The 17,355-nt window shown below is 43.3% G+C and overlaps 1 protein-coding gene across 1 annotated transcript in view; it reads right to left on the reverse strand.

Moving 5' to 3' along the window:
- GUCY2F (guanylate cyclase 2F, retinal) overlaps nucleotides 1-17,355 on the reverse strand; it is an 85,010-nt gene that overhangs the window by 21,962 nt on the left and 45,693 nt on the right. Inside the window, exons 8-11 of the mRNA XM_008538994.2 lie at nucleotides 11,319-11,495; nucleotides 9,294-9,450; nucleotides 4,100-4,249; nucleotides 920-1,068 (exon numbers count right to left, since the gene is read on the reverse strand). Of these exons, the coding sequence (XP_008537216.1) occupies nucleotides 920-1,068; nucleotides 4,100-4,249; nucleotides 9,294-9,450; nucleotides 11,319-11,495 (633 nt within the window). The remainder of the gene's footprint in view (nucleotides 1-919; nucleotides 1,069-4,099; nucleotides 4,250-9,293; nucleotides 9,451-11,318; nucleotides 11,496-17,355) is intronic.

A 17,355-nucleotide genomic window follows, 5' to 3' on the forward strand; every position in this document is an offset into this window, starting at 1 on the left:
AGACTAATGGAGGCATTCTTAGCTGGGGACACGGATGACTTCATATGCAGGACCCCTCAGGCTTTCAATGCAACTCTTTCCTTTTTCCGCCTCAAATACCTGTCACTCACAAAGCATCTCAGTGCTGTACTCCAGCCAGGCTCAGAAGCCTCTCCACCAGAGCTGACACAGTACTCACAGAGAGCACTCTCAGTTTCAGTAGCCTGTAATTTCAACAAAGCCCTAAACTGCATGCTTCAACATAGGAACCACACCCTAGCTCCCTTAGCAGGTCTCTCTCTGTCCTTTCTTCATTTCCCCTCTTTTAATCCCCAACTCTAGGGAAAGAATCAGCCTTTTTAGAAATTCAGTATCTTAAGGAGAGAGGTTGTCACTTTTCCTGTGCTCTGTTGCCTCAAGTAGTTCCCTAGGAATCTAAGGAGACTCCTGCTTTTGGACTGCACATTTGCACTTTCTTTCCATCTTGAACATCCTTCCAAACACCCCATATTTTTCCTGATCCTCCAAAAACAGCCTGGTATCACTTAAGTTGTATATTCATCAGAGTTCTCTGGGATCTCCAAAGCAAACTTAGCTCCATGAGGATCCCCATCTATTCCATGATACCCATCTTCTAACAATCTTAACACCATTGCATTGCCCAGTGGTTCAAGTCCATCTCTGAAAGGTTGGTTAGGTCAGATTGTAGATGGGCTGGAACAGAGGTTCAGATACAGAAGAGCATCAAAACCAACCCTCGTGCTCTTGGAGGATGTGCTGGGGATGCTCCAGCCTCAAAGGCCTCCAAGTATTCACCTCCATGACTTTTTCCCTTGTAAGAGTTTCCTTCCACAATATGATGAGAACCCAAGGAGTTAGTTTTGGGTAGGCTGGCTTCAGGACAGATTCCGGGTAGTACTAAGATCCAGAGAGTCCTTACCTGGTTAAATATTTCATCAAAAGTTGGTCGCTGTTCTGCAGACTCAGCCCAGCACTGCTGCATCAGCTGGAGACATTCTGGAGGGGCGTATTCAGGAGGAACCACTGGTCTGTATACAGGAGGAGGTTTCTTAAGTCTGTCTATGATTTCTGCCCAGAAGCGAGAAGAGAAAGCTCTATGAATCAGGGGGAAAGCACCAATACTTGGCAAAGGTAATTGAGTTTTAGCCAAGAAAGGGGTTGTCAGGAGAAATCACAGAAAGGTCATCTCCTTTGCTTTCTCCTTAGGTGGTCTGAATATAAATTGTATCTGACCAAGGCCTACATCAGTCAATGGAGGAGGGGATGAGAAATTAATCAGCTGAGCTCTTGGTACCATTTAGGCACAGTTTTATCCTGCTTCTGCTAGGTTTTAGATGTCACCTATCTGATGTCAATTCTAACACTACACCTCCAGTGATCTGGCTCCTGTCACCCACCCCAAATCATCTAAGCCTTCCAATCCCCACAGTAGATCCAGTTAGCCCCCATTGAAGGTCCCGGCCCAGCACAGGTCCAAGATGTGGGCTCTGCCTGGCCCATAGGGAAAGGGAATTAAGAACTCCTATGAATAGTTCAGGTCCTGGTCAAGATCCTCCCAGCTGCTGGGCCCTGAACTCCACTTTCAGTGGAACGTTTACTATGTATCAGACTATGGGCTGAGCATTTTGCATGCATTGTTTCACTTGATTCTCACTATAGACAGATGAGGTATGAACTCTTATTTTTGTTTTGCAGAAGGGAAAACTGAGGCAGAGAGAGAGTAAATAACTGACTCAATGTCACATGGCTCGTAAGTGAGAGAAATCGAATTTGACCCCAGGCAGTCTCAGTCTGCTACCTCATCCTTCTTCCAATTGCCTCAGACCTTGACTGGGAGTTCTAAACTCCCTATTTCAGACCCAACAGCCATTAGTGACCAGAGGTCTAAATCAGTCAGACTGACCTTTTTACAAAGGGAGAAAACTCCCTGGAAGGAGGAGAAAATAGTTTGTCTTCATTGTCCCCAGTAACCCACACTGGGCCTCAAACTGGTCTCTCTGCTTCCAGCTTAGCCTTCTCCAAACCATTCCCAAAACACAAATTTGGCCACATCACTTTCTTGCTTAAAATCCTTTCATGCCTTCTCATTACCCACAGGGTAAAATCCAAGCCCTGACTATCTCTTCAGCTCATTTCTTATCTCTAGTCACCTCCATCTCTAACATCCTCACCATGAGCCAAACTTTGTTTGCTCCACCAGTATGCCCTTCCTACTCCTGCATTGGCTGTAACACTCCAGCAGTGCTACTTCATACCATAAGAAATATCCTCTTGCCTCCATGAAATAATTTTAGCTGTTGCCTCTGATTTCTCAGCTCCTTGTGACAGCACAACTTCTGCCCCTTTAACCCAGGTTGGCCTGTACCAGTAATGGTTTCTCCATCAGAGCACCCTGCTCTCAGGGCAATGAATTCCATGGAAATCAACCCCTTGGAGTGTGACTGCCCCATCCACTCTCTGGTAGAGGGAGTTCTTGTCCCTTTCTCAGAACACCATCAAGTAGAATGGTTCACCTCTCTGCTTAGGCCCAGCAAGATTCAGGCCTGTGAGGAGCTCACAGCCCAGTTGAGGAGATAAACAATGACCAACCATATAGGTGCTCTACAGACATATGCACAAGTGAGCAGAGAAGGGGCATCTGATCCACAGTGAAGAGGTCAGAGAAGGCTTCCAATAGGAGTTAACATGAGTTGGATGAGGCAAGGTGGGGAGAAGGTGAGGACATTCCAGGTACTGTGTACAACATATGTGGAGACACAGAGGTAGGAGAGACCTTCGTACTTTCAGGGCACTGCCAGTCATGTGGTTTAGCAGGAGTGTGGGGAGTAACGGACGATAAGTCTAGAGAAGTGGCTAGAGGCCAGACTGTGAAGGGCCTTGTATGTCATGTGAGGAGTTTGGGCTTCATTTAACTAGTGATGGGGAACAGTTGGAGGACATTAAGTAGAGGAGGGATAGGGGACTCTGAGTGAGGAAAAGATAACTAAGTATTTTGGGTTTGGTTTGGTTTGGTTTTGCATTTTTAACATCTCTTATTGTGAAATAAACTCAGAGTTCCAGACAAGTTGTAAAAATAGTACAATTGCCTGTATACCTTTCACTCAACTTCCCCCTTAATGTTAGCAATTTATATAACCATAGTACAAAGGAAATTAATATTGGTACAATACTATTACTAATCTAGAGTCTTTAATTAAATTTCATCAACTTTCCCCCTAGTATCCCTTTTCTATCCCACAATCGAATTCAAGATCCCATATTGCATTTAATCGTTGTGTTTCAGTCTCCTCCAATCTGTGATGGTTCCTCATTCTTTCCTGCCTTTCATGATTTTGATACTTTTGATGAGTACTGACCAGTTATTTTGCAGAATGTCTCTCAATTGGGGTGTGTCTGATGCTTTCTCATAGTTAGATTGAAGTTATGCATTTTTGGCGAGGATACCACAGAGGTGGCATTGTTCCCTTCTCAGTGCACCGTGTCAGGGGGTACATAATGTCCATGTGCCTTGATCACTTGGTTAAGGTGGTGTCTGCAGGATCCTCCACTAGTAAACTTACTAGTATTTTTTCACGTGTAGTTAGCATCTAGTGGGTTCATACTTTTAGAATATGCAAATATCCTGTTTCCCTTCAAATTTTACCCTACTGATTTTACCATTCACTGATGGATCGTGCCTGATAGCCAAACATTTCAATGGGAGATAAGGGTGAAAGCCTGCGGCAGGTCACAGGGAAAGTATGGGAGGACCTTGACATCTAGGAGCATCATGAGAGGTAATGAAATACCTGGCAGAGTGCCTTAAAGGAGTAGAGGGGGCTGCTAACAAAAAGAACTGACATTGGTCTTGTATGTCCTTGGCTTATGCCACAGTTTGGAAAAGAACCAGCTTCTTGGGTGGGGGAATTTCTTCCAAATGCGTAGAGGTGTCTGGCTCCAAGTCCCACCTGCACACAACACAGGCTGCTTGCAGACTAGCAGGCAGTTAGCACAAACACACAACCCTGTTCCCTTTCCTGGCAAATCACAACAGCCTGGGTTGGCCTGATAATCTGGGTCATGGTGGGCGCCTGGTGCCTTTTTCTCACCTCCCACTTACCTTCAGCAGGCAGATCCATCATGCAGAATGGGGTGCCCCGGACCATCACTTCTTGCATGATGATGGCAAAGCTATAGACGTCTCCTGCAAAAGAGCCTAACCTGCTGCCCCTCGGGGCTCTCAACAGTTCAGGAGCCGTCCAGAGTAACTCTGAAAAGAAAGCATTGTGTGATGAATGCAGGGAGGATTAACTGACAGCATTTGCAATGCCCTCGAGGGCTCCAAGGGTCCTGTTTCTTTGACTGCTTTATATTTTTATTAGACAGACTGGCATGCTAGTGCCCACCCCCCTAAGGTCTGAATCTATGAATCTAAGGAATTATGCACAGAGAAAGCATACTACTCTCCCCACCCCAGGACCGACCAGGCAGACACAGCAGAGGTGTGGGGAAGGGCAGAGAAGCTCCATGTAGAAAAACTATCTGGCGCTTGCTTTCTTACTCTCGAGTCTGCAAGTAGCAGTTGGCAGTCTTCCAGGGAAAGGCGAGTACACTGCCAGATGGTTGCCATGGATTTGCTATTTACCGAGATCTATATGTGTCTGGTAATTTGACTGTGCCGGGGTTCAGGGATTCACAAGCTGCTTTCTCCAGGTCCTCTCTAAGGGAATTAGAGGATCCCTAGGCCTCCTCTGCTCCTTGCAGAGCAAAAAGGTGCAGCAATTCCTTCAACTCAGTTATGCAAATATTTATTGAGAGTCTGCTATGTACCAGGCACTGTGTTGGGTGCAGGGGTGGTGCCAGAGATAAATTAGACCTTGCCTTTGCCCTTGTAGAGTTCACAGACCAGTGGACAAGATAGACACATGTACCCCTAACTGCAATATGAGAGAGAGTGATGAGGCCCAGGATATAGTACATACAGGGAAATGAATTTATTAAAAGCCAAAATTGAGTACCCACTCTGTGTTCTGCTGCATTTCAGTCCCCATCTGGGAAAAAAAAATTATTATCTCTGCTTTCAGAGAGTTATGGCAGTCAGAGACTCAGAAATTGGGTGGGGTGAGGAGGGCCCCTTAAGCAAAATATAAAGAAATACACATTAACAATATAAATAGTCAAAGTCTGAGGCAGTGTTTTACACTGAACTGTATGCAATTGCCATTTCTGTAGGTGAAAAATAGTTGAATATTGACAATTCCATGAGGTTCAAACTAATGAAAAACTGAGCTGATCAAATTAGTCCAGGAAGGCTTCCTGGAAAAGTTAAATCATAAAGGAGCTTGTTAAGAAGGTCAAGGATGCAGTTTCCTAGAGCTGAGAGGGTAAGGGCTTTGCAGGGAGAAAGAACAGTACGTGCAAAAGAACAAGAGGTAGAAAGGAGCAAATTGCAGATGGGGGTGGTGGTAAGCAGATTAGCTTGGCCGGAGAGAAGGGCTCTGTTAAGGAATAATGAGAAATGGGGTTGATGAAGTGGGGGAGGGAGGGTGGCTGGAAGAATGAGGGCAGAAGGTGAGAGGCCCTGAGAGCCAAATGAAGGCATTTGGAGTGAATACAAAAGGCAGTAGGGGTGCTGGAGCTGGAGAGGGATTTGATGAAAGCCGTGTTCAGGAAGATTAATCTGGCAACCTGTACAAGCTGGATTGAAGAAGGAGAGAGGCTGGAGTCAGGGAGACCAGCTAGGAAGTTATTACAGTAAGAGCCGGAGGCGAAGTGAAAGGGGCCTGAATGGGGGTGGGGGTGGTAGCAGCAGGACGGGGAACCAGATATATAGGAAGCCTACAATGGAAGAGGAAGTGCTCAACGTGCTCCTCGAAGGGGAGAGAGCTGGAGTAAACAACAGGTTGACGTCCAGATAGGGAGGCTGGAGAAGAGTGTCTACTGAGGGTGGAGATGGGGGGAGAAAGTGCTGGCTAACTCTTCACATTGTTAAATTGGGAGTATTGGAAAGGGAGCCCAGGGGACAATCTCCTATGAAGCAGGAAGGAGGATGAAAGGTCAGAGATTATTTTGGCTTGTTAGTGAAACCTAGGAAAGAGAAACTCACCCTGGAAATTCTTATTTTGAGCCAATCCTGATCAAAATGATGGAACAGGCAATTCTAGCCTCACCCCCAATCATGTCCTCATTTTCCCTCTTTGTCCTCCAGACATCCCCAGCCTTTGTCTCCCGACTCCCTTGCCCTTGTGAAAGTCTCTGATACACTCACTGTAGTGGTTTTGCACTTACGTCTCCTTGCCTAGGAGGACTGATATTTGAAAATAAAACTGAAAAGACTGAATGACTTTAGTCAAAGGAATACATTTCTGACTGTGAGATTTCAGGCATAAGGTTTTGAGAGGAGGGAAGGGGGGTATATTTGGGAGCAGGGAAAACAGTATGCGGCTGTCTCTCCCTGGCATCCTCTGTCCTTGCACATTTAAAAGCACAAGAAGGGAAAAGAGGACAAAACTCTCTGGTAAAAAGCCGGGTGATTAAATACGATCATTACCAAACAGTATTTTCAGAGAGCACTTACATGTATGTTGTTAATGGATAAAATGAGGCGTTATCTGCACTGTACTTACATAATTGAGTGTGGGCAGTAATGAATACACTTACAACCCATCCCCATTTTCCCATCCTCACCCCAGAGACAAGTAAGTGCCACTACCTGCCATTAGACTTGAACTCTCAGGAAAACTAGAAAAATTACTTTGGCTTGTTTTGTATCTGCTCGAGCCAGCCAGTACCAACTCTGAGCCTTGCTATGGTGATAAAATCAACTTTGGAGAGCCAGGGTGGTATAGTACAAAAGAACACAGGCTCAGAATCGAGAGACCTGGGTTCAAAATCTCAGCTTGGTCAGTAATTAGCTCACCTGACCGAACCTCAGTTTCCCTATCTGTGAAATGGAAGTTGAGCCAGATGATCTCCAAGGACCTTCCAATTATAAGATGCTACTAGCTCTGCCATCTAAGGAAGGAGTAGAGAGTTTCTTTATTTTATTTCATCCATTCATTGATTCAACAAACATTTTTTCTGTCAGGAACTGTGAAAGGCACTGAGGGAGGCAAACCTGTTTCTTGCCTTCACAAAGCTTATAGTTTGGGTAGGGAGAGAAGACAGCTAATTAAACATGTAAAATCAACAAAGTGTGGTATGACAAAAAAGTTCAAAGCCCCAAAGGATCATAAAGAGGGGAACTTAGATGAGCACAGGGGGTCATAGAAAGCCTCTTGAGTCAGTGGTGTTTATATTGAGCCTGAAGAAGGAGTAGAATTTAGCCAGACTCAGATGAGTGTATAACAGAGTGGGAAGGGAAGAGGGTTCCAAGCAATGGGCACAGCACGTGTGAAGGTCTGGAAGTAAAAGACAGCCTGGTGTAAATAAACAACTGGAAGGAGTTCAACACCGCTGGCACATAGAGATGGAGGGGGAGTGGTTAAGCATGAGAGCTCCATAAGACCCAGACCACGCAGGGCTCATAAGCCATATAAAGGAATTTGAACTTTATCCTAAGAGCAACGGGAAGCCATTCAGTGAATTTTGGCACAGCTGTAACATGAGCAGATTTGCAGTTTAGAAAACTCCCTCTGGCTGCAGTGTGTGAAGAATAGATTGAGCATCCAGACTGCCATTGCAATTTGGAGAGTGAAATGAAACGGTAAGAGGGAGAGACAGAGACAGATTCAGTGCACCAAAAAAAAAAAAAACAAAAAAAACACTGCAGCTATCCTCTCCTCACTCTAAGATCAGAGTTTCTTAAGTTTCAAAGTTGCCAACCTGTGAATTAAATGGAACCCCGGGAAGCTGGGCATTGTGTTTTATCTTTCATAGATGGCTAATTTTGATAGGAAGTTAACTACTTGCCACTCTGCAGCTTTTGTCACTACATCCCAGTACTAACACCAGGCAACTTTTCCAAGCTTTCAAATTGGAATTAGCCAAATAACCGCACAACTGAGTCATCGGCGAGATAAACAGGTCCACAGAGAGAGAGAGAGAGAGAGAGAGGCAATATCACATGATTTGTATTGTGATTACCAGGAGCTTCAGGTCCTCCAAAGCATGGATGGGCAGAGAAAGAGGAAACTGTTATTCTAAGTTTGAACTGAGCTGCGGGTAGGGGCTAGTCTTCAGAAGACCTGAACTGAACTCCTGGAACTGCAGCTAAGTAGCTGTATGATTTGAGCAAATCTTGAGCCTCAGTTTTCTCATCTGTAAAATGAGAGAGTTGGACTAGATGACTCTCTAAAGTTTAACATTTCACAAGTGTGGTAAAGCATGTAGATGATGCCACTGATGACTGGACTGCCTGTCTCTATTTGTGCCTGTGACGCTCTGTGGCTTTCATTCTTCATTTCTCCTATGTAGTAAAGTCAGTGGTTTTAAAACTTATAATGCCAAAGATCCTTTTAAGAATTTTTGTATCTCTCCCTCTGTCTTTTTGGATTCTCTGCTTCTCTGTCTTTTTGTGTCATTCTCTCTCTACTTTGCCCTTGCAATACTGGTTAAAACTTTTAATACCCAAGTTTTCTATACATATTTAACCCTATTCCTTGTCTATCCTTCTTCCTCTTTCTCTTTCTTCCTCTCTCTCCTCCATCAGTTCATTCCCTCCTAGTTCTCACTCACGCACTCCCACTCCCCATCTCAGATTTCTCCTATTTCTTTGATCTGTTATGACCCCTGCAGGCATTGTTCAGTGCTGCCATTAGTGCACTAAACATAAGACAGACAAACAAAATGGATGTTACAGCCTTGCCTACTTATTTACTAGAAGGCCATAGTTCTCTCTGAAGCCATCCCACACAACTCACAGAGCATTTACTTGCTGGGGCCCCCTCCCTGCTTCTTTCTCTCTGACAGAGACAGTGAGGGTAGGCTCTAGTGACATCCCATTCCAGAATGCACTTTGTGGGGGTCCAGCAACCAAATTACCTTCCATTCAATCTGACAAGTATTTATTGAGCACCTACTGTGTGCCTAGCGCTCAGCAAGTTCCTCCAGGGACTCCTGGGGTCTCTAAACAATACAGCCTAATCCTGTCACAGCAGGAACTCAACATTATTGCACTGGCTTTGTTAGGAAGGCTAGGCTGTGCTGAGATTACAGCCTGCAGACTTCATTCAATTCCTTTGACTTGGAAATGAGGCTGAATTTTCAACAAAAGTGGGGAGTTGAATAAGCCTGAGGCTTTAATTCAGTACATATTCTCATTTGAACTTTGGAGTTACCTTGTGTGCACCAGAAGGGCACAATACATTGCTTACCTTCTGCAGAAGGTTCCTCTTGGGAGAATCTTAGTGTTTCCAAGATGTCATTAAAACCATAATCTGTCACCTTTAGCACAAAACGCCCATCTACCACACAGTTCCGAGACTTCAGCCTCCCATGAGTAAACTCTCTGTGGTGTAAGTACTTCATGCCCTGCAGATGATACAAACAGGATTTATTTAGCAACTTGTTTAATTATTTTGTGCTTTTAGAGCCACTTTCTGAGATTGTTAATGGCATGAGCTGTTATGATGCAGTATTCAGCCATTTGCTCCTATAAGCAGGCCAAATGAAACTTTGACAACAAGAATCTTTTCTACATAATTGGAAATACAATAAATATCTATCAAGAAGGGACTGTCTAAATTGTGGTGCATCCAAACTATGGAATACTCTACAGCAGCAGTTAAAAACAATAAGATAGATCTGTATGTACTGACAGGGAACCATCTCTAAGCCATAAAGTACATGAAAAACAGTAAACGGCAGAACTATGTAACAGTATGTATTTTAAAAAACAAACAAAATCTATAATGCATGTAAATACACTTGAAATGAATTGCAAAGCTAATCTCCCAAGTGTTTGCAGTGGTTAACCTTGGGTGAGGATGTGAAGGAGTGTTGAATAAATGTCACTATTTTCCCATATATATTTATATCATTTGATTTTTAAATTTAACTTAATACATTAATTTGAAATTTAAAATAACCAATAGAAAAGAAGAAGAAAGCTGAGTACTACTGATCTCTGCAGCTTGACCAGAAGCCTTATATGATATTCAAATACGATCCACCAGGACTCTATCGGGTGGGGTTAATCATTCACATATAAATACATCCATACTCTAGTGCAGTCATCTCAGAACAGTTTATGTTGAGCCCTTTTCAGTCTGTAGCTCTATTTCAGCCTGAACCCCTTTATATTTGTATGCTTTACATCTTGTGCCCTCAGAAAGTCTGCAGTCCCCAGTGCTTCCATGAAGAGTCTGCAGTGGGCATGATTTCCTCCAGGTTGTCTAATGCTTGGGTTTCATTCATCATGGTCCGGAGAGGACTGTCATTTAGACGCTTCTCCCTTTGCTCACAGGACTTTGCTTACAGGATGAGTGGAAAGAGAACCAGAATAGGAATCAAAACATTTGGATTCTATTATCCGCTATGCCACTTAATAGTTGGCTGATAAATATTAACTGAGCACCTACTATGTGTAGCAGGCATTATACAACAAGTGTACCTCATTTAGTTTCTCTGAGCCTCTGTAAAAGGAGGCTAGTCACATTTATTTTATAGAGAACTGAAATGAGATCATGTCTATAAAGCTACCTTGAAAAGGGTTAGTCCACAACACAAAGGTCAAGACTGTGATCAATATGCAGGAAGCTCAACCAGTCATTGATTATCCAGATCAGCCCACTAAAAATGCACAGAGACACAATTTGCATATTATTCCAGGGAGTTCATGGATTCCCCTAAAGCCCATGCATGGACCCATCCATGAACACCCTTGGCTGTCGAGAGTCCTTGCTTCTGACAATGGAGGTGCTACCTGATAGAACCAATGGTCTTTTGGCTTTCTCGTCAGGCTGAGTTACCCATCTACACCTATGGTATGCAAAGACCCATCACCTAGTTCTAGACTGAACCACCTTTTAGAAGGTGAAAGCCTGGAGATGGGGCTAAACAGCACCAAACAATCTACGAATGAGCACGTTTCCACATCCAGAATGCACAGAAATGGGATGGAAGAAAGGATTGCTTAAGGCAGAAGAGTGCTCAATGGCAATGGAAAGTAAAGACAAATCTGGCTCCCAAACTGGTTAGGGGGTCAAGCAAATCCTTTGTGCAACAGTACCTTATAACAAATATTGACAAGGGACTGTGTGAAGGGGTTGGGGCAGACCATGGGAAGGAACCTAGAGGAGTGAGATTATCACAATGATCAGAGGAAAATAAAGCATCCCAAAACATTTAAGTTCTAATCTACAGGGAAGATCCAAGATTTCCTCAATCTTTCCATTAACCTTGATGAGATCCAGCAGGAGTGATGATTTAAACATCCAGTCAAGCTTCACATCTTGATTTGTCAGTATGTCTTCTAGGCTCCTTCTGGAACAGAATTCTGTCACAATGGCAAACATCCCTGAATCATAGAAGAAGCCCAATAAAGGGTTAACATTCTCATGGCGCAGATCCTTCATCTGGAAACGGAGAGAGAGAAGAGAGTCACAACTGTCCTGTCTCAAATGGGGACCAGAGTTTAGGGCATATGCCCTTCTCTTCACCCTTCTTATGGTTGGTGGCTGTGGTAGGTAGAATTTTGGCCCCCATGATCTCCAATCCCTAGTGTTACTCCAGTGATTATATTATGTTACATGGCAAAAGGGAGATTATCAGGGTAGGCCTAATCCAATCACATGAGCCCTTAAAAGCAGAAGAGGAAGTAGGAGAGGAAGTCAGAGAGATTCCAAATATAAGGACTCAACACTTCATTGTTAGCATTGAAGATGGAGGGAGGAGGCTGTAAGCCAAGGAATGTGGGCAACCTCTAGAAGCTGGCAACAGCTCTCAGCTGACAGCCAGCAAGGAAATGGGGACCTCAGTCCTACTGCGTGGAACTACGTTCTGCTGACAACCTCCATGAGCCTAGAAGTGGTTTTCCCCCAGACTCCAGAAAAGAGCCCAGCATGACTGACACATTGACTACAGCCTTCTGTGATGATAAGCAGAAGACCCAGCTGAGCCCACTTAGACTTCTGATTTACAGAACTGTGAGATAATAAATGGGTGTTGTTTTAAGCGACTGAGTTTTTGCTAATTTGTTACAGTAGTGATAGAAAACGAACGCAATGGCCAAAGAGGGAGATTCAGAAAGGGATCTCTCTCAGCATATTGCAAGTGAAGGCTGCAGCTGAGGCCTTCTTCCTGATTCTTTGGGGACTCTGTAGAGTGGAGCTCAGTGACCCAGGAGGGCTAAAGAGGGTTAGTACAGTAAGAGGCAGGACAGACTGTCTTTCTGTGAATATTCATCTACGCAGCATCTGTTAAAATAAATAACCTATATAAACATCAGGCCAAAGCTTATAAAATTTGTTTCAGAAGAAATATCTAGAATTTTGACTACATTATACCTTTGCATCCATTCATTTTTTTCACTAATGCAGGAAGCATTTAGTGTGTGCCCACAATGTCCAAGGCACTGGACTGCATGCTAGAGATGCAGAGATAAACAAAATGAAATCACTGTCCTAAAAGAGCTCACATTCAAAGAGGGGTGATAGACAAGTAAACTGACAGCTGTATTTCACTGAAATGTGTTCTGATTGGAAGGATCGTGGGATGCTGGGTGAGCGCAGATGGTAAGTATCTAACTCAACCTGGGGTATCAGAGAAGGCTTCCCTGAGGGGGCAATGTCTAGACAGTTATGAAGGACAAGTAAGAGTTGACCAGGTGAAGGTGACATGGTCGGATGGGCTAGGAGTTGAGAGCATGTAAGGTTGAGAAAACTGCAATAGGTGTAGAGTAACCGGAACAGAGTGCAAGGGAAAGAATATGACACTAGGCTGGAGAGAGAGACAGGAACCACATCCTGTGGGGCTTTGAAAACCTTTCTAGGGAATTTGAAATTTATATTATAGGCACTCAATAATTGTTATCTATTATTATTACTACTTAATGAGGGATGAGAGAGAAAAAGGCTCCAGGATCACTTCCAGATTTCTACTTGGATTTCTGGGTCAATGGCAGTGCTATACATCAATATAGGGAATTCTGGTATGGTGTAGTAGTGGATATATTGGTGCCCCACCCATATCCCCTTTACCATGCATCCCCCAGCTGCTGTGAATGTTGGCTGATAACTCATTCTCCGGAAAATTCTTCTAGAGCCCAAGCCAAAGGGGAGCCACCTTACCTAAAAGATTAGGTCCCACCCACAGAACCTAGCCTATGACTGACTGACTGAGGATGATGCAAAAGTCCAACTCCCTAGCCTCAAGGTGGGACACATGGTATAACTTGCACTCCGGCATTTCCCTCATGAGATCATACTGAAGTCAGTCTCCAGCTGAGATCACATACTTACTGAACTTTTATGTCTGCTCTATCCTGCTTTCCTCATTCCCTTTCTCTTGAGGGCATTCTCTCAATGAATAATTTGAACAAGAATCTCCATCTCAGGTTCAGGTTTTAGAGAATCTGACCTAAGACAGATGGCAAAGCAAGTATTTGGTGGTGGAGAAGTCTAATTAATTCGTTTGGGACATATTAATAATGAGGTGGGGGCTGGCTCCGTGGCCGAGTGGTTAAGTTCGCGCGCTCTGCTGCAGCGGCCCAGGGTTCGGATCTTGGGCACGGACATGGCACCGCTCGTCAGGCCACGTTGAGGCGGCGTCCCACATCCCACAACTAGAAGGATCTGCAACTAAGATATACAACTGTGTACGGGGGGGTTTGGGGAGATAAAGCAGAAAAAAAAAGACTGGCAACAGTTGTTAGCCCAGGTGCCAATCCTTAAAAAAAAAAAAGGAATGAGGTGCCTGCGGGACATCAAGGTGGAACTATTCCAAAGACAGTTGGATATTCAGGGTTTGGAGCTCAGGAGAAAAGTCTGTTCTGGATAAGTAGATTTTGGAATTGTAAGCATGTAAATGGTAGATGACATTAATGGGAGTGGATGAGATAACCCAAGCAAAGCATAGAGAATAAAAAGAGAAGAGGGAAATATCAACATTTAAAAGATGAGAAAAGGAAGAACATCCTACATAAAAACTTAGAAATGAGGCCAGAGAAGTGGAGAAAAGTCTATGTAGAACAACAGTATGAAACCACAGGAAGAGTGTCAGGAAAGTGAAATAAATGCCAGAAAAAATTTCAGGAAAATGTGATAAATACCAGAGAGGTCAGGTATGATGAAGACAGAAAAGTATCTGGTGAATTTGACCATTAAGAAATTATTAATTATAGAAACTTACCCTAACTATGTTTACACAGATATACAAAGATCTATATAAAGGCTTAGAGTGGTAGCAGTGTGAATGAATAGAAATGGACAGATCTGAGATATATTTCGGAGTTGTAAATCACATGACTTGGTGTGAGGAATAAGGAAAAGGATGAAATCAAGGATTATTCCATTTTGAGTATTGAGAGTGTGGTAGGCCATTTATTGAGACGGAGTACACAGGCTTAGAATATGATCCTGCTTCTCCATCAAGGTGATCCAAGCTGAGGTTAAATTATCTTGATGGGAATGGCAGCTATTGACCACGAAAGCTGTCTTCTAAGCATAAAAGCCTGGCACCCATGACAATTCTTAGTCCAATGCAGCCTAAACCAGCTAAGGCAGACATGGAAATTCAGCCCACACATAGCAAAGTGGGCACCTTCTTCTAAGGTTTCACTGTACCATCTCTTATGGACCAAGCAGCTACAACTACTGGGCTGTGAACCTCTGTTGGAAGACAGAGTACAGAGTGGTTATGTCAGAGACTGGTAGCTATTTAACACAAATCTGTTTCCTTTTCTTATTGGGAAAACAACTAGTCCAGATTTTCCAGCCTCCCTTAGAGCTAAGTGTAGCCACATAACTGAATACTTAGTAATGGAATGTGAGAGAAAATCATATGTGCTGTTTACAGCTAAGGCTTTTAAGAAGTGAATACATGCCTCCATGTTATTTCCTCTATTCTATAGATGAATGCAGATGAATGCCCTAGGAGATGGCAGAGCCATAAGTTGGTCATATCCTGGGCCCCTGAATCACCATATTGAAAGAGAATCACCTGCCAACCAATAACAGTTACCTTGTACTGTTATTTGGATGAGAATTAAACTTCGGTTGTATTTGAGACACTAAATTTTTTTTAAAGGTGTAGTATACAGTACATGTTGACACAAATGATTTTATTTTTTCTTTTTCTCCCAAAGCCCCCCAGTACATAGTTGTGTATTTTCAGTTGTGGGTCCTTCTAGCTGTGGCACGTGGGATGCCACCTCAGCATGGCCCGATGAGCAGTGCCATGTCCGCGCCCAGGATTCGAACTAGCGAGACCCTGGGCTGCCAAAGCAGAGTGCGCAAACTTAACCACTCGGCCCCGGGGCCGGCCCCAGAGACACTAAATATTTTGAGGTCTTTTTGTTACAGTATGTAGCTTTACACTAGTAGCCCTAGCATGGAAAACTTTCAGGCTTAGATTGTCCCTAGATCTTTACAATCATATGTCCTCAGCTACAACAATAGAGAAGATCCCATATAGGAAGCAGGCAGATACCTACACGCAGCCATGTCCTACTGATATTCTGGCAAACCCCAAGAAACAAAGGATGTTTGGAGCATCTGCTTTAGCAAGATGGTCATCTGAACATTTACTGGGTAGGCATGTACTTCACCTTTTCCATAATATCTCTCTAGCTGGTTACAATCAAATGTTCAAGAGTTGAATGTGTCCTGTCTCCCAAGATTTTTGTTAGTCCTATATCTGACATGAAACCTTTAAGCATACAGCCACCAGAGACACCTGCTCCTGAGTCAACACTAGCTTACATGATCTTAAAGATGCCTTCGCCCACCTAAAAGTGTTCCTGGGCCATGTGCCGGTGTTCCTGGGGCACCAGCACAGCAGCCGCAACACCATCCTGATGGTGGGTATGGACCCTTATGAAAATTTAATTCTCCACGTCAGTGCCTGTCCATAACTATATCAGCAATTGCTACCTATTTTGGCAATAAGATTTTATACCTCCATGGACTAAATGGCTATGCATGTCTGTCTCCTGTATTTTTTTATTTTATTTTATTTTATTTTATTTTATTTTATTTTGTTGTAAAGAGCTATTATTCAAGGTCTCTGATTCTTGTATCAACCTATTTACTCTCTGCCACCCAGAGGTCAATAGTCACGTAGAACATACAAAACAGGTACTAGTGGAAGATTTCTGATGCTACATTTCCCACCAGTAATACTTCACTAATTTAACAAACATGTATTGAGTACTTTACTGTATGCTAAGCACTGAGCTAAGGGCTGGTGACAAATGGTCAACAAAATATTATATGGTCCCTGCCCTTTTATTTTAATCAAATAATTACACAAATAAACATAAACTTGCAACTCTGATAAGTTTTATGAAGAAGAGATACATAATGTGAGTATGTATAATTGGGGCTTTAACCAATCTGAGAAGTTGGGGGAGGGTTCCTGGCAAGTGACACTTGAGGTGGGAGTTAAAAGATAAGTGGAGTCAACTGGACAAAGAATGGAGAGAAAGTATTCCAGAGGTTGGAATGGCATGCAAAAAGGCTCTGTGCTAGGAACATATCACAATCCAAGGACCGAAAAAAGCCAGCGTGGCTAGAGCAGAGAGGTTGAGGGAAATATTGTGGTATGAGATAAGGCTGAAGAGGCAAGGAGGAGCCAGATCACGCAGGATCTACTAGGCCATTTTAAGTATCTTTTTCTTTATATTAACAGCAATTAGAGAGACTTCCAATATGAAGTAGGATGTAGTAAGTCATGGGAGACCACCATTCCTGGTACTACAGCTTTAAAAATCCAAATAAATGCAAAGCTATCATATTTTAAGAGACAATAGGAATATGTGGAAGCAAAAAAAGACCTAAAATTCAGAGGGGCAGGAGCCCTTCTGAGATAAGCAAATTCTTGCCAGCCATTTTCTTCCCTGGGGACATTTGCTAATTCTTGGCACAAACTAAAGATTTGGCTTAGCCTAGCAGAAGGACTTTCTTGAGGAAAAGAGAAAATCTGCAAAGTTTTTGGCAATTGTGGAGTACTGCCATGACAATTAATAAACTTCAGGAGACCTAAATGTGAGATGGTTTTCCTCCATAGTATATTTTCTGAGTTTGGGGCTATAGAGATTAGAAATCTTCTATAAGGTGGGCTGAAATCACCTTTAGTCTCCTAGTCTTTAGGAGAGCAAGTCTCACTGGAGGAATAGGACCAGCCACAAACACGTGGCTCATCTCCTCCTCAAGATATTTGTCAACTTTGGAAGCATCATGGGGTGAGGGTAGAGGCCATAGAGTAAAGATCAAAAGC

This window comes from Equus przewalskii, chromosome X (genome assembly GCF_037783145.1).
Source record: "Equus przewalskii isolate Varuska chromosome X, EquPr2, whole genome shotgun sequence".
In the NCBI taxonomy this organism is placed as follows: domain Eukaryota; kingdom Metazoa; phylum Chordata; class Mammalia; order Perissodactyla; family Equidae; genus Equus; species Equus przewalskii.